Here is a 12,861-nt window from a genome sequence, read left to right on the forward strand (position 1 = left end):
ACTTGCGTGGAACTGCCACTCATAATCTGGCCCAAAATGTATGCAATTTCTTGTGTTTGAGATGATACATCAATGAATTTTAATCAGTGTCACTATAGTAATTTATAGGAAATCATAGATTCTTATTAACTATCTTATACAATTGCATTTTACATGAATTCCTGATGTATTACATTGTATTGGCATAATCTGGAAACTTTTGATACGTATTTTTGTTTTGTTTTACTTTCATGTATACCACATACCACAGGTTACAATGTCAGGTTATTCTTTGCAGTGATTGCAGGAATTTGTGATTATTTTCAGCTTTCATCATCTGGTTCATTTCTTCTCATTTGTGATGTGTTTCTGTGTTCTGTGATCTCTTCTCTTTCCATTGTCTGCACATCCCTCCATTTCTCTTTTGCTTCTTCAGGTGTCAGGTAAGATATATGACAAGAGTTTTTTGCTTTGTTTTTTTGCCTTGGAACTAAAGTATTTATTGCATAAGTTAATCCCATGAGAAATAATACACCATTCAAAAACACACTGAAATTATATACCTATATATGAGTGAGGTTTTTATGAGGGGCCACAATAAAATTGGAAGGCTAATAAATACGTTTTAAAAAATACTGCTAATTGAAACGTAATTTTCATATCATATCAATATACACAAACTTCAAATAAGTAATGATTTAGGTTAATATGTTTGTTTTGTCCAGAGTAAGTGTCCCAATCTGCTTTCTTACAATATATAATAACATGTCATATAAGACAATTTAATATATCTGTATTATTATACAGGCCTAGGCAGTAACAAATATTATGCATTGCACATCTTCATCACTTACGCATTGGCTACTTGGAAATTCTATTCTATAAATTATTTTTCTATTAAACAAACCTCAGTCATTTAGACACGTATGCTATTTCATTTGAAGAGGTAAAGTTCCTGGTAAAACGCACTGGAAGATCACATTGTGGTTCTTAGTCTTAGGTTGGACAACCTGAGCTGGAATTGGTACTCACCAAAGTCTTATTTCAGTATTACAATAGAGGTCAAGTTACACTAACAGCAGATATTATTAATGGGACCTTAGAGCAAAAATTTACTTTACAAATAACTTCACAATAAAGGAATTATTGCTGAATTCATGAAAGGGCTCACTTAGAACATAGCCTTGTGTGCTTAAAATTGCATTTTATTTGTAGTGGTTTCCAAAAATAGAGTTTAGTAGTCCATTAGATTCCACCATCTTGATCTTGAATCAGCAGGAAAGTACATACATTTCTCAATCTGATGGTCTTTCCAGTTTTAAAATAGACAGTGTATTAGGAATTTAAATTGGGGAATTCCTGTTTCTTGAAATCAGCCAACCCTCTTTACTAGTAGTTAATATAGGTCAATAGGTTTTTAGGGACATAAAACACAGTTAAAGTCATGTGGTTCATCATATTACTATAACTGGTTCTATCGTCTTTGTTTTGCTATGTGCTTATTTCTAATAACCATAGTATCCCTATTTTTGTGATAGGAAGCTCCTGTCGTGGCTAGAGCTGCTCTCTTTTTGGAGTGTGCTCGTTTTGTGCATCGCTGTAACCGTGGCAACTGGCCAGAGTGGATGAAAGGTCATCATGTGAACATTGCAAAAAAGGGCCTATCCCGTGGTCGCTCACCCATTGTGGGCAACAAACGTAACCAGAAGTTGCAGTGGAATGCAGCTAAGCTCTTTTACCAGTGGGGAGATGTAAGTGGGATGACTTTGCGTTGTGGATTTTATTGAAAAATATACTATTCACGCAGCACAGAAAGATGGCTTTACTGACCGTATTATACATTTTTTTCAAAATTATAATCTAAATACTTAACATTTGGATATTTGAAATACTTGACATTTTTCATAAAACTATAATTTTTTTAGGTAATAGGAGCTCGCCTTAATGAAATCTGTCACAGTGAGAGTGAAAGTCCAGCGAACCTGCTGGGCCTTATCTATGATGAAGAAACCAAGAGAAGACTGAGAAAAGAGGATGAGGAAGAAGACTTTTTAGATGACAGTAAGGAGAATCCCTTTACTACAAGAAACCCTGCTTGTAAGGAACTCTGCTTTAGGAGCATATATTTCTTTCTTGATTGTTCTTGCTTGGTGAATTAGGCAGGTTTATCACCTGTTCCTTGCTTCTCCGATCAGATCAGGCCAACCATGACTTTTTAGGTAGGGTCAGGAAGCTTAAAATTTGCAGCTGTGGTTTGAGACTCCTTTTTGCAAGAAATGAAGGTTTGTACATCTCCTGACCTGGATAAAATGCCTGGTATGGTTAGATCTTATCGGGAGACCAGGAGGTAGGTGGCACTCCTACACACAGGCTGTATGCATTGCACTGAATGCTTTTATTTTCCCTCGTGAATAGACAGAGTAATAGGGGCAGTTCCAAGGTGGACTGGAGTCCACCCTTGGGGTTGAGGTCAAACTTCAAGGTCAAGTCATCCAGATATTACCTAGATTAAAAATTGAATGTTAATAATTTATGCATCAAGTATATCATCTCGAATATGTAATACTGGCAAAATAATTTAAACTACATTGACTAAGAAAGCAACATTCTAGAATGGGCAAGAAAAACTGGCTGGCCATAATAATTGTGTTGTGTCCACTAAGATGTAATCTGGGGGGTATGTTACCCCAGAATGTTGACAATTTTGGATTAATGGTTTATTTATTTTTTCTCTTGTAGCTAAACTGGATTCAGACTCATACAGTTTACATTCTTAATCTTAAACCACATGCTTCCCTGAGGAAAGTTAGCTACATTTAGCAGGATTCAGTACAGAATTGTCAATTTTTCTTAGAATATTAGAACATGGCCAGCTGAGTTCCATTTATCCCCCAAAAACACTCAATGGAAGAATTCAAGCACTGGAATTATGAGACATAATGTGTATAGTCCAGAACCATAGTCCATTGCTTTGTGATTGCTGAGTGAATATAAAGTAATATCTGTTCAGTGTAAATTGCCGTAAGCCCCCTGTATCCCCGACCTGAAGTTCAACATCTGTATGTGTCCAGATGGGTCTATATACTGTGTGCCTTATTGCTCTGTGGAAATACTTTGTTGTCTATAATGTTACTTTTCTGTGTGTTATTTCACTACGTATTGCTAAGGCATTGCGTCTATATGTTTTTATTAACCTGTTGCTGAGTATCAGTAAATTATCTAAAAAATACAAATGTAAACATATGGATTCTATTCATCAAATCTTTATATACACTGCTGTTGAATTTGAAGTGCTTATTGTAATTTGCACCCAAATAAACAAAAACTTGACAATGCAAGCTTGCCAACATCTACTAACTGAAAAGAAAAGAAATTGCTGTAAAATTAACAGTACAACTTTGTTTTGATTGGTTTCAAATTCAATTTGATGAATAGATGCAAAGCCAAACATGGCCAATCTGCAATGCCTTGTCCTTACGTGCACTGATTTTTCCTTCTAGAAAATATTCTAAGTATGAATATTTTCTACATGGGTGCTAGATTCCAAATTATAAATTACATTAAGCTTTATGTTAAAAATGTAAAATGCCTGCTCACCCTAACTTGCATAAAAATGACTCTAATTGCTTTAGGAGCTGTGTATGTATAAATTAGAAAGTTTAGATTTCCAGTTTACAAAGTTTGGATTTTCCTAAGGAAAATATTATTACACAACAGTATTGTAAGGCTCACTACAAAAAAAAAATTCATAAAAATAAATAAATGTCCAGAATGCTAAGTTGTAGGTAGGACAATAGTACATATTCAAAATAGTACAAGCATTTTAAATAAATATTTTACATGGATAAGATTTAAATGTTTAAATCAATTAGCATGAAGCTGTCTCATCTGTCCAAATAGTTAAAGGGACATAAAACCAAAAACTTTTATGACATGAGTCAGATAGAGCATATCATATTAAATAACTTTCCAATTTACTACTATTTATCAAATTTGCTTTGTGCAGATTGAGGAAGATGGAGGGGGCATTTTTTCCATACTTGTGTATTACTATTTTGAGACGTTAATTAAAAAGAATACCCCTTAAAATGGTTGCAGTTTCACAGTGGCGGGAATTTTACTCGGTGTCCGCACTTCTTAACCCCTTCCTCCTTGAGCTGTAGCGCATTTGTTTTCCTTGGGTGCGCGCAGGAGGCACGTTTTGTGGCTAAGTGTACAGAAGGCTTGTATGTGCGGCATTGTTTGTAGTCTATGTAGGTAGCGGCTGCTGAATTAGTTATATGTGTAAGTGGAATTGACTAACATAACTCAAACATATATATATATAAATATTTCATTTTTTATTTTAAAAACAAATCTTGTAACTTTAGTTATTCTGTATGGATTTCACAACTGAAAAAAATACATTGTTAAATATCTTATCACTCAGTCCCGCAGGGTTGTCTGTGTGTCAGCTTGTGGACGTCTTCTCAGCTCTGTATTCAGTTTGGTTGCTCAACCTGGCATGTTATTATGCCAGCAGCAAAACAGCTGTACTGCAACTCGTGCTGGTTGTGATAGGCAAGAAATTCATAAATTAAAAAATAAAACAGATTATCAGGGAGATTGGGCAGGGTAGATGTGGCTGAAAGGGATAGTGAGAGAAGCTCTGGAAGCAAAAGGGAAGAGTGCTCTGTATAAGGTGGGGAGGGGGCTAAGTGCACTTCAACTTGTGTGCTTGTTGATGGTGACAAAAAGGATAAGCACCCTCAACCCCAATATACAATTTACATTGTTGTTCAAGTCATATTCGTTTAAGTTGTAGAACTTAACAGTGCAAAGGAATAGCTTGCTCTGTAATATAGCCATACCTTTTTTGGAAAGTTTCCTCAAAAAAGATCTCTAACTTAAAGGGACATTAAAACCAAAAATGTTCTTTCATGATTCAGACAGAGAATACAATTTTAAACAAAATTATTCCAATTTACTTCTATTATCTAATTTGCTTCAATATTTAGATATCCTTTGTTAAAGAAATAGCAATGCACATGGGTGAGCCAATCACATGTGCAGCCACCAATCAGAATCTACTGAGCCTATCTAGATATGCTTTCCAGGAAGGAATATCAAGAGAATGAAGCAAATTAGATGACAGAAGTATATTAGAAAGTTGTTTAAAACTGTATTCTTTTTTTGAATCTCGAAAGAGAAAATTTGGCTTTAATGTCCCTTTAATATCTGCATAAATATAAGATGTTTTTTTGTAGTTTTTACATACATTTTACTTACATCAATATATTTAAGATTGCCTTTGTATAAACATTTTATCTGCTGGTCCTTTTTTATTGTGTGATACATTAGCTTTCTAAATAATTTTTGTTGATGCAGACTGACCACTTGATTGATTTTAGGAGCCATGGCTTCCTGGCTTTCAGGATTTGTCAAGCTCTGTTCCACATTGTTGATAAACTTGCTGTGCATCACACAATGTTAACTGGATGCCATAGCAGGTTTACCATATTTTCCCCCAAACCTAATAATGTAAATGTATTTGTATGTTCTAAAGTTGCTATAGCAACAAGCTTTTCATGCATGTAATTGCATTGCTTGCAGCAGATGGCAGCAAACTGCATTAACAGGTCCCTGGGGAAAATGAAAATTGGGTACAGTTTTAAGCTGTTCTAGAATGATTCCTGGCAATTAAAAACATTGAGATTAAATAAGGTCAATTGTCCTAATGCTGTATTATATAGTCATTTTGTTATAGTCTTTACTAATACATTTCAAAGTTTCATAGATTTTATAAAAGGTAAAAAGAATGTCACCTGTCAAACACACACTGATTTAACCACTTCATACCCAGCTCCTAATGCAGCAGGATATTTTCTGCATATTTTCAGTACAATTGTTTAACAATAGGATTTTTGTCAAGTTAAAGTGATCTCTGTAGGCCAACTCTGTTGTCTGTGTAAAGGCTTTCAATGTGTCATAATTAAAATGTTTCTGCAAGAATAGTTGTGTTATCAGAAATGCAACCAGGTCAAATGACTTAAACACGCCTATGTTGATTGTATACACATATGTAGATATCTGTATATTTATAATTCATCTACCCTACTGAAAAAAAGACTTAAGACACATTAGAGTAAAACTATGTGATTTCAGTTTTGATGAGAAGTATTTTACAATGTATGCAAAGTATCTCAGTAAAAACTATTTCTAATAGTTTTTACTGTGCATACAACATAGTCAATATACTGCATGTGACCATGCTGACAGCATGAGCTTACTGAGATAGCTGGCAGTGATGCATATTGTATCAGAGACCACCAAACACATCAGTACCAGTGGGATACACATCACTGCCTGAGTGCAAGCAGTCTGGGCACACTGGTTGCATTTCTCTCTGCTATTAATTTGCTTCTTCACTATAAAGTGGTAGGTTGATGCATGTATTAAATTGCAATGTTATATTGTTGTCCCTGCATGTACATAACTTGATTGTAACATGTTGGGAAACTGCCAGCTGATCTGATATCAAACACAAGCTGACCAGCGTCATTCATCTGAAACTTGCCCCTACTCTTTAGTAAAAAAAGTAATTATGTTTAATAAGATAAATCCATCTCTTCATTTCAATTTCATGCAAGAGATATTTTTTCACTAAATAATTCTAGAGAACTATAACTTTTTCTGTTGGTTTGTTAGTTAATGTCATTGTGTGCAATTTAATTATGGGGTGGTATAAATCCCTGTTTACCAGGTAGCAGATAGTAGAAATAGTCACATTGGGCCAGATTGCGGGTGGAGTGCTATTCAACATTTTTGCTTGCACGCTAATTGTGCTAGATGTAAAACTTTTGTGCGCTTTGGGTTATGCTCGTATTACGAGTTGAAAGCGCAAAGAACTGAACTTACAATATTGCGCACGCAATAACTTATTCCCCAAAATAAGTAAATGGAGCAAAGATGTGGAAAAAACCTAACAACCTACTCGTGCTCAAATCCGATCGCATATTCTCATGTGCGCTAACCCAACATGAAAATATGAATATTTCACGTTCCAATGTTATTGACATAGCAGAATATGTTCTATGTATTCATTAATACATATTTATACATATAGCTGTTAGTATTTTGGTACAATATATATCTATACCTATATATATAGATGATTATATATAGGTATACATATATATATATATATATATATATATATATATGTGAATATCTATTAATAAATGCATAGAACATATTCTGCTATTTGTAGAACATCGGAATGTAAAACATATACAGTAAATACACAGTATAAAACTTTATTAAATATGAATATTGCATAAATATGTTTTTACATGTTTTTATCTTCTTAACTGCAAAGGGCTCCAATGCACTTATATATGTCTATATATGTATACATATGGATTTATATGTGTATATACATCTGTAAATACATATATAAATACATGAAACATATATACACATATACACATACACATATAAAGACAGTCATATATATATATATATATATACTTATGTTAAAGCCCTTTGCAGCCATTTTTTTCTAACACCTGAGACCTCATATCTTTGAGCCCTAATTACTTTTTTAGAAATATTTTTTAGAAATATTTTTCATTAGATGGTGTTATTATGAGTGTAAGTGTACTTTGTAATGTATTTTTTATATGTTTTGTGACACTTTTGTTTCGCAAAACATTTAACCAGAGCGACGCGATAACCTGACGAGCGCTAACTTGAATTGCGCTCAAGTGATCAAGTTTACTTTCAACTTGTACAATTTAACCTGCATGCAAAACACGATATCGCTCACAAACGTTTGTGCTCCACTTGTAATCTGGCCCATTATGTTTTGTATGTCTATGTTCTGCACCACAGTTTAGAACACATGCACTGTATGACAATTCCGTATTTTGAAAACACAGAGAAAGGGGTATATTTAGCTCAAGAGTTATTGTGTTTAGAAAAAAACATGTCTAGTTTGATTTACCTGCAGTTGTTAGCTTTTTATCACATGTGACGTGTAGCTTAAAGTGACATGAAACCCAATTGATTTCTTTTGTGATTCAGATACAGCATGTCATTTTAAACAACTTTCCAATTTACTTCTATTATCTTATGTGTTTATTTCTCTTGGTATCCATTGTTGAAAAGCATACCTCGGTAAGCTTAGGAAAAGCTGATTGGTGGCTGCACTTGTATGCCTATTGGCTCATCCATGGGCATCACTGTTTCTTAAACAAAGGATACCAAGAGAATAAAGCAAATTACACAATAGAAGTAAATTGGAAAGTTGTTTAAAATTGTATTCTCTATCTGATTCATGAAAGACAAATTTTAGGTTTCATGTCCCTTTTAATATTTATCAAATGTTTATTTAGGGTATATATTCCACAATGAGTTTATGTAGAAAAAAACATATCTAGTTTAATACACCTACAGTCTAGTTGCTTTTCTAAAATAATCCTAATCGATTATATTCTGCATATGATTCAGACCATTATAGTAGTAGTAGTAGTAGTATATTAATTAAAAAACCAATGTAATTAGAGATCGCTAATTCTGCTTGATGGCTTGGGGTTTGTGCTTTAAAAAGACACTGTCATGTTGATAATATGGGAGCGCTATTACCATTGTCAAATTGAAAAGAATATATTGCTCATATCAAACCATTTACATTGCTTAGTAACTGGTTACCGCTTATGATCATGTATATGCTGTATTTACACTTCTTTGGGTAGGTACAAGGGGAATTGGCTGTAATTCTTTTTTCAGCAAATCTTAAGCGGTTTGCTTCACCTGGAAATAAATCAAGTCTTAAGGAGAGACGAATAAAAATACATAAATGCATCAATCTTTTTATTAAATCTACAGCTGCAGACAGTAAACCGATGACATGACAGTGTCTATTTAAAAGCAAGAGACAAATCAAGTTTTAATGCCATCAAAACTAAAATCAAATGTATCTGGCTTCCCAACATGTTCTAATTGCAATAAGATAAACACATGGCTGTGTAGTTATGGGTCATTATTTGTAATTATTTATTATGTATGTTACAGAAAAACCCACTACCATAAGTACACAGCTCAAGTTTCTTGCTGCATATTGAATACTGTATTTTTTTGTCAATGTTCCATGTTTGCATTACTCTTTCTTTACATTTTTTAACCATTCTTTGTTTTTTTCTTTATATTTCAGTCTCTTATTTTCCTGTTCTATTTTCCTATATTTTCTAATTGTTATTATTTTCTCATCTCAGTAGTCCATCTATATGCACTATTGGCCCATTTCCTATTGAAGCTAAAAAGATATATGAGTAGACACAGACTAATAGGATACATAGCTTAAGTACACCAGCTGCCTCACTGAGGCCGGACCACTAAGCAATGTGTTCATTTAAACTTTGCCTTTTAAAACTCTTTACTAGAGGGCTTTTTGGAAAAGAAGGGAATGACAAAGCAGATGCCTTTGACGTACCAGAGATCATACATCATTGGTTTACAAGTGGCAAACACACTGTGTACAGAGTATTGCCTTGAAACAGTTTGAAAAGGCAGCATGGGTCAGGTTGGGTTGGAGAAGTCATCTTTGCCAATTTCTTTGTTTGCCCAACAAAACTAGACTGCCTAGTTGTAGAGACCTAAAGTGTCTTGGAACTCCCCACATGTTCTATCATTCACTTAAATAACCATTATCAGTTGAAGTCCATGAAAACAGTTAGCGTTAAGTTACTGATTTCTACACAAAAACTCAACACGTTTTCTGTGAAGACCATAACGTTTCTAAAGCAAAGATAGAAAGATATCCTAAGACTTTTAAATTCCTTTTTGGATAGAGATAAGCAGTATATTTAACCCCCTGTTTACCAGAGAGGATTGACAAAAACCTGCTACATAAAGCATTGTAAACCACTCTGGCAACCAAGGGCTTTACTGCTCTTTTTCATAAAAACTCTGATTGAGTAAAAGGCTCTTCTTGCACTCAGAACTCTGGCTTCATTCCTGTTCCTCTCTGATCACTGATCCCTGATGTTGGGTGTCCGGCCATATCATGCACGCATTGGTACATCATATCTACTGTATGGTTGATCACCCTCTGCTCTCCTTACCCGGAATCTCAATTTATAGGTTCGGTAAACCCAACAAAATGTGGCTGTCCCTTTGCACTGAAGATGTCTGCGTGTCAGCTCCTCCTAGAGATCACTACTTTCTTACGGGAAACGTTCCCCTGCCTACCAAGACCCCGGGCTGAGCCTCTTACGGTATGTAGCATTATCAGATGTATTATGTTGCTTTATCAGCTGCACATTCATTTCTAGCTCTGTCAGAAGAAATAAAACTTTAAAAACATCTCATGTCTTCAGTAAAATTTGACAAACATTACTTGCTTAAAGGGATATTAAATTCATCAGGGCCTATTTATTAATGTGTGAGCGGACATGATCTGATATTGCGGATCATGTCCGCCGCACATCGACAAATGCCGACAGCATACGCTGTCCGCATTTATCATTGCACCAGCAGTTCTTGTGAACTGCTGGTGCAACGCCACCTCCTGCAGATTCGCAGCCAATCGGCCGCAGCAGAGGGTGTCAATCAACCCGATCATATTGGATCGGATTGATTTTCGCCAATGTCTGTTCGCCGCCTCAGAGCAGGTGGACAGGTTATGGAGCAGTGGTCTTTAGACCGCTGCTTCATAACTTGTGTTTAAGGCGAGCCTTCAGGCTCGCCAGAAACACAGGGCTTTACGCTCCATACGGAGCTTGATAAATATGCCCCATAATTACTTTAATAGTTCACATAGAGCATTCAATTTTAAGAGACTTTTTAATTTGCTTACTTTATCAAATGTACTTCTTTCTTTTGGTATCCTTTGTTGCAAAGCATACCTAGGTTGGCTTAGTAGTAGCAATGCAATACTGTGAGCTAGCTGGTGATTGGTGGCTGCACTTAAATGCCTCTTGTCATTGGTTACCAGATGAGCACAGCTAGGTCCCAGTATTGGATTGTTGGTCTGAACCTGACTTAAACTATGTGTTTTTAATCAATTTGCAACAGTGCCATTTTGTACTTTAATGTGCCTTTAAAATGGAGAAGACTTTAGGGATGTCTTCTTTCATGATTCAGATAGATGTATATAATAAAGAACCAGAGTAGAAAAATATACCCCTGAAGGTGAGGGATTCAGCCCTTTCCTACAGGGGGTGCTGGATGCAAAGTACAAAGTATATTAAATCAAAAGAAATGAAAAAGTAGCACTCATCAATAAATCAATACTGATTAGATATTAACAAATTTGTTCATGAATGATTGATTGGTCTAATGAATGATTGGTCTTTATATGAGCGCTATAGGGATGCTTCTTTTTCTTTTCTTTTGATTTAATGATTCAGATAGAGCATGCAATTTTAAGCAACTTTCTAATTTACTTATTATTTTTTCTTCGTTCTCTTGCTATCTTTATTTAAAAGCAGGAATGCAAAGCTTAGGAGCTGACCCATTTTAGTTTCAGCACCTTGGATAGCACTTGCTTATTGGTGGCAGCATTTAGCCACCAATAAGCAAGTGTAGCCCAGGTTCTGTATCGAAAATGGGCCGGCTCCTAAGCTTTACATTCCTGCTTTTTAAATAAAGATAGCAAGAGAACGAAGAAAAAATGATAAGTAAAGTGACCTTAGCAATATTTACATTGAGCTCACGAGAACTAATGTAAATTGCGGTGCACTGTTTTACCTGTAAAAAAAATACAATACCCCCCCCAACATTAAAACCCACCACCCACACACCCAACCCTACTCTAAAACCCACCCAATCCCCCGTTAATAAAACCTAACACTACCCCCTTGAAGATCACCCTACCTTGAGACGTCTACACCCGTCACCCAATTCTATCATCCAATCGGAATTGAAGGGACGCCCTCTTGGATGACGTCACTTAAAGGAACCTTCATTCAGTCGTCGGATCAAGAAGGAAGAGGATGCTCCGCGTCGGATGTCTTCAAGATGGACCCGCTCCGGATGGAAGAAGATAGAAGATGCCGCCTGGATGAAGACTTCTGCCGGTCTGGATATCCGCTTCTGGCCGGATCGGATGAAGACTTCTGCCCCTCTGGAGGTCCACTTGTGCCCGGTTGGGTGAAGACGTCTCAAGGTAGGGTGATCTTCAAGGGGGTAGTGTTAGGTTTTATTAAGGGGGGATTGGGTGGGTTTTAGAGTAGGGTTGGGTGTGTGGGTGGTGGGTTTTAATATTGGGGGGTATTGTCTTTTTTTTTTACAGGTAAAAGAGCTGATTACTTTAATTTATTATGGTTGCGGCGATGTTGGGGGGGCAGACTAGGGGTTAATAAATAAAATGTAGGGTTTGGCGATGTTGGGGGCAGCAGATTAGGGGTTCATAGGGATAATGTAGGTGGCGGCGGTGTCCGGAGCGGCATATTAGGGGTTAATATATATAATCTAGGTGTCGTCGATGTCGTGGGCGGCAGATTAGGGGTTAATAAGTGTAAGATTAGGGGTGTTTAGACTTGGGGTACATGTTAGGGTGTTAGGTGCAGACATAAAAAGTATTTCCCCATAGGAAACAATAGGGCTGCGTTAGGAGCTGAACGCTGCTTTTTTGCAGGTGTAAGGTTTTTTTCAGCCAGCTCAGCCCCATTGTTTCCTATGGGGAAATCGTGCACAAGCACGTTTAGCCAGCTTACCGCTACCGTAAGCAAAGCTGGTATTACAGTGAGATGTGGAGCTAAATTCTGCTCTATGCTCACCTTTTTGTGGCTAACGCCAGGTTTAAAAAAACCTGTAATACCAGCGTTACTTTAGGTGAGTGGTGAGCTGAAACTAAGCGTTAGCAACGCACCCCTGTTACCGCAAAACTCGGAATCTCGC

At 36.1% G+C, this 12,861-nt stretch overlaps 1 protein-coding gene across 1 annotated transcript in view; it reads left to right on the top strand.

Annotated features, from left to right (window-relative positions):
* UNC80 (unc-80 homolog, NALCN channel complex subunit) overlaps positions 1–12,861 on the top strand; it is a 353,943-nt gene that overhangs the window by 84,784 nt on the left and 256,298 nt on the right. Inside the window, exons 25-27 of the mRNA XM_053713382.1 lie at positions 1,518–1,730; positions 1,905–2,040; positions 10,102–10,235. Coding sequence (XP_053569357.1) covers positions 1,518–1,730; positions 1,905–2,040; positions 10,102–10,235 — 483 coding nt within the window. The remainder of the gene's footprint in view (positions 1–1,517; positions 1,731–1,904; positions 2,041–10,101; positions 10,236–12,861) is intronic.

This window comes from Bombina bombina, chromosome 1 (assembly GCF_027579735.1).
Source record: "Bombina bombina isolate aBomBom1 chromosome 1, aBomBom1.pri, whole genome shotgun sequence".
In the NCBI taxonomy this organism is placed as follows: Eukaryota; Metazoa; Chordata; class Amphibia; order Anura; family Bombinatoridae; genus Bombina; species Bombina bombina.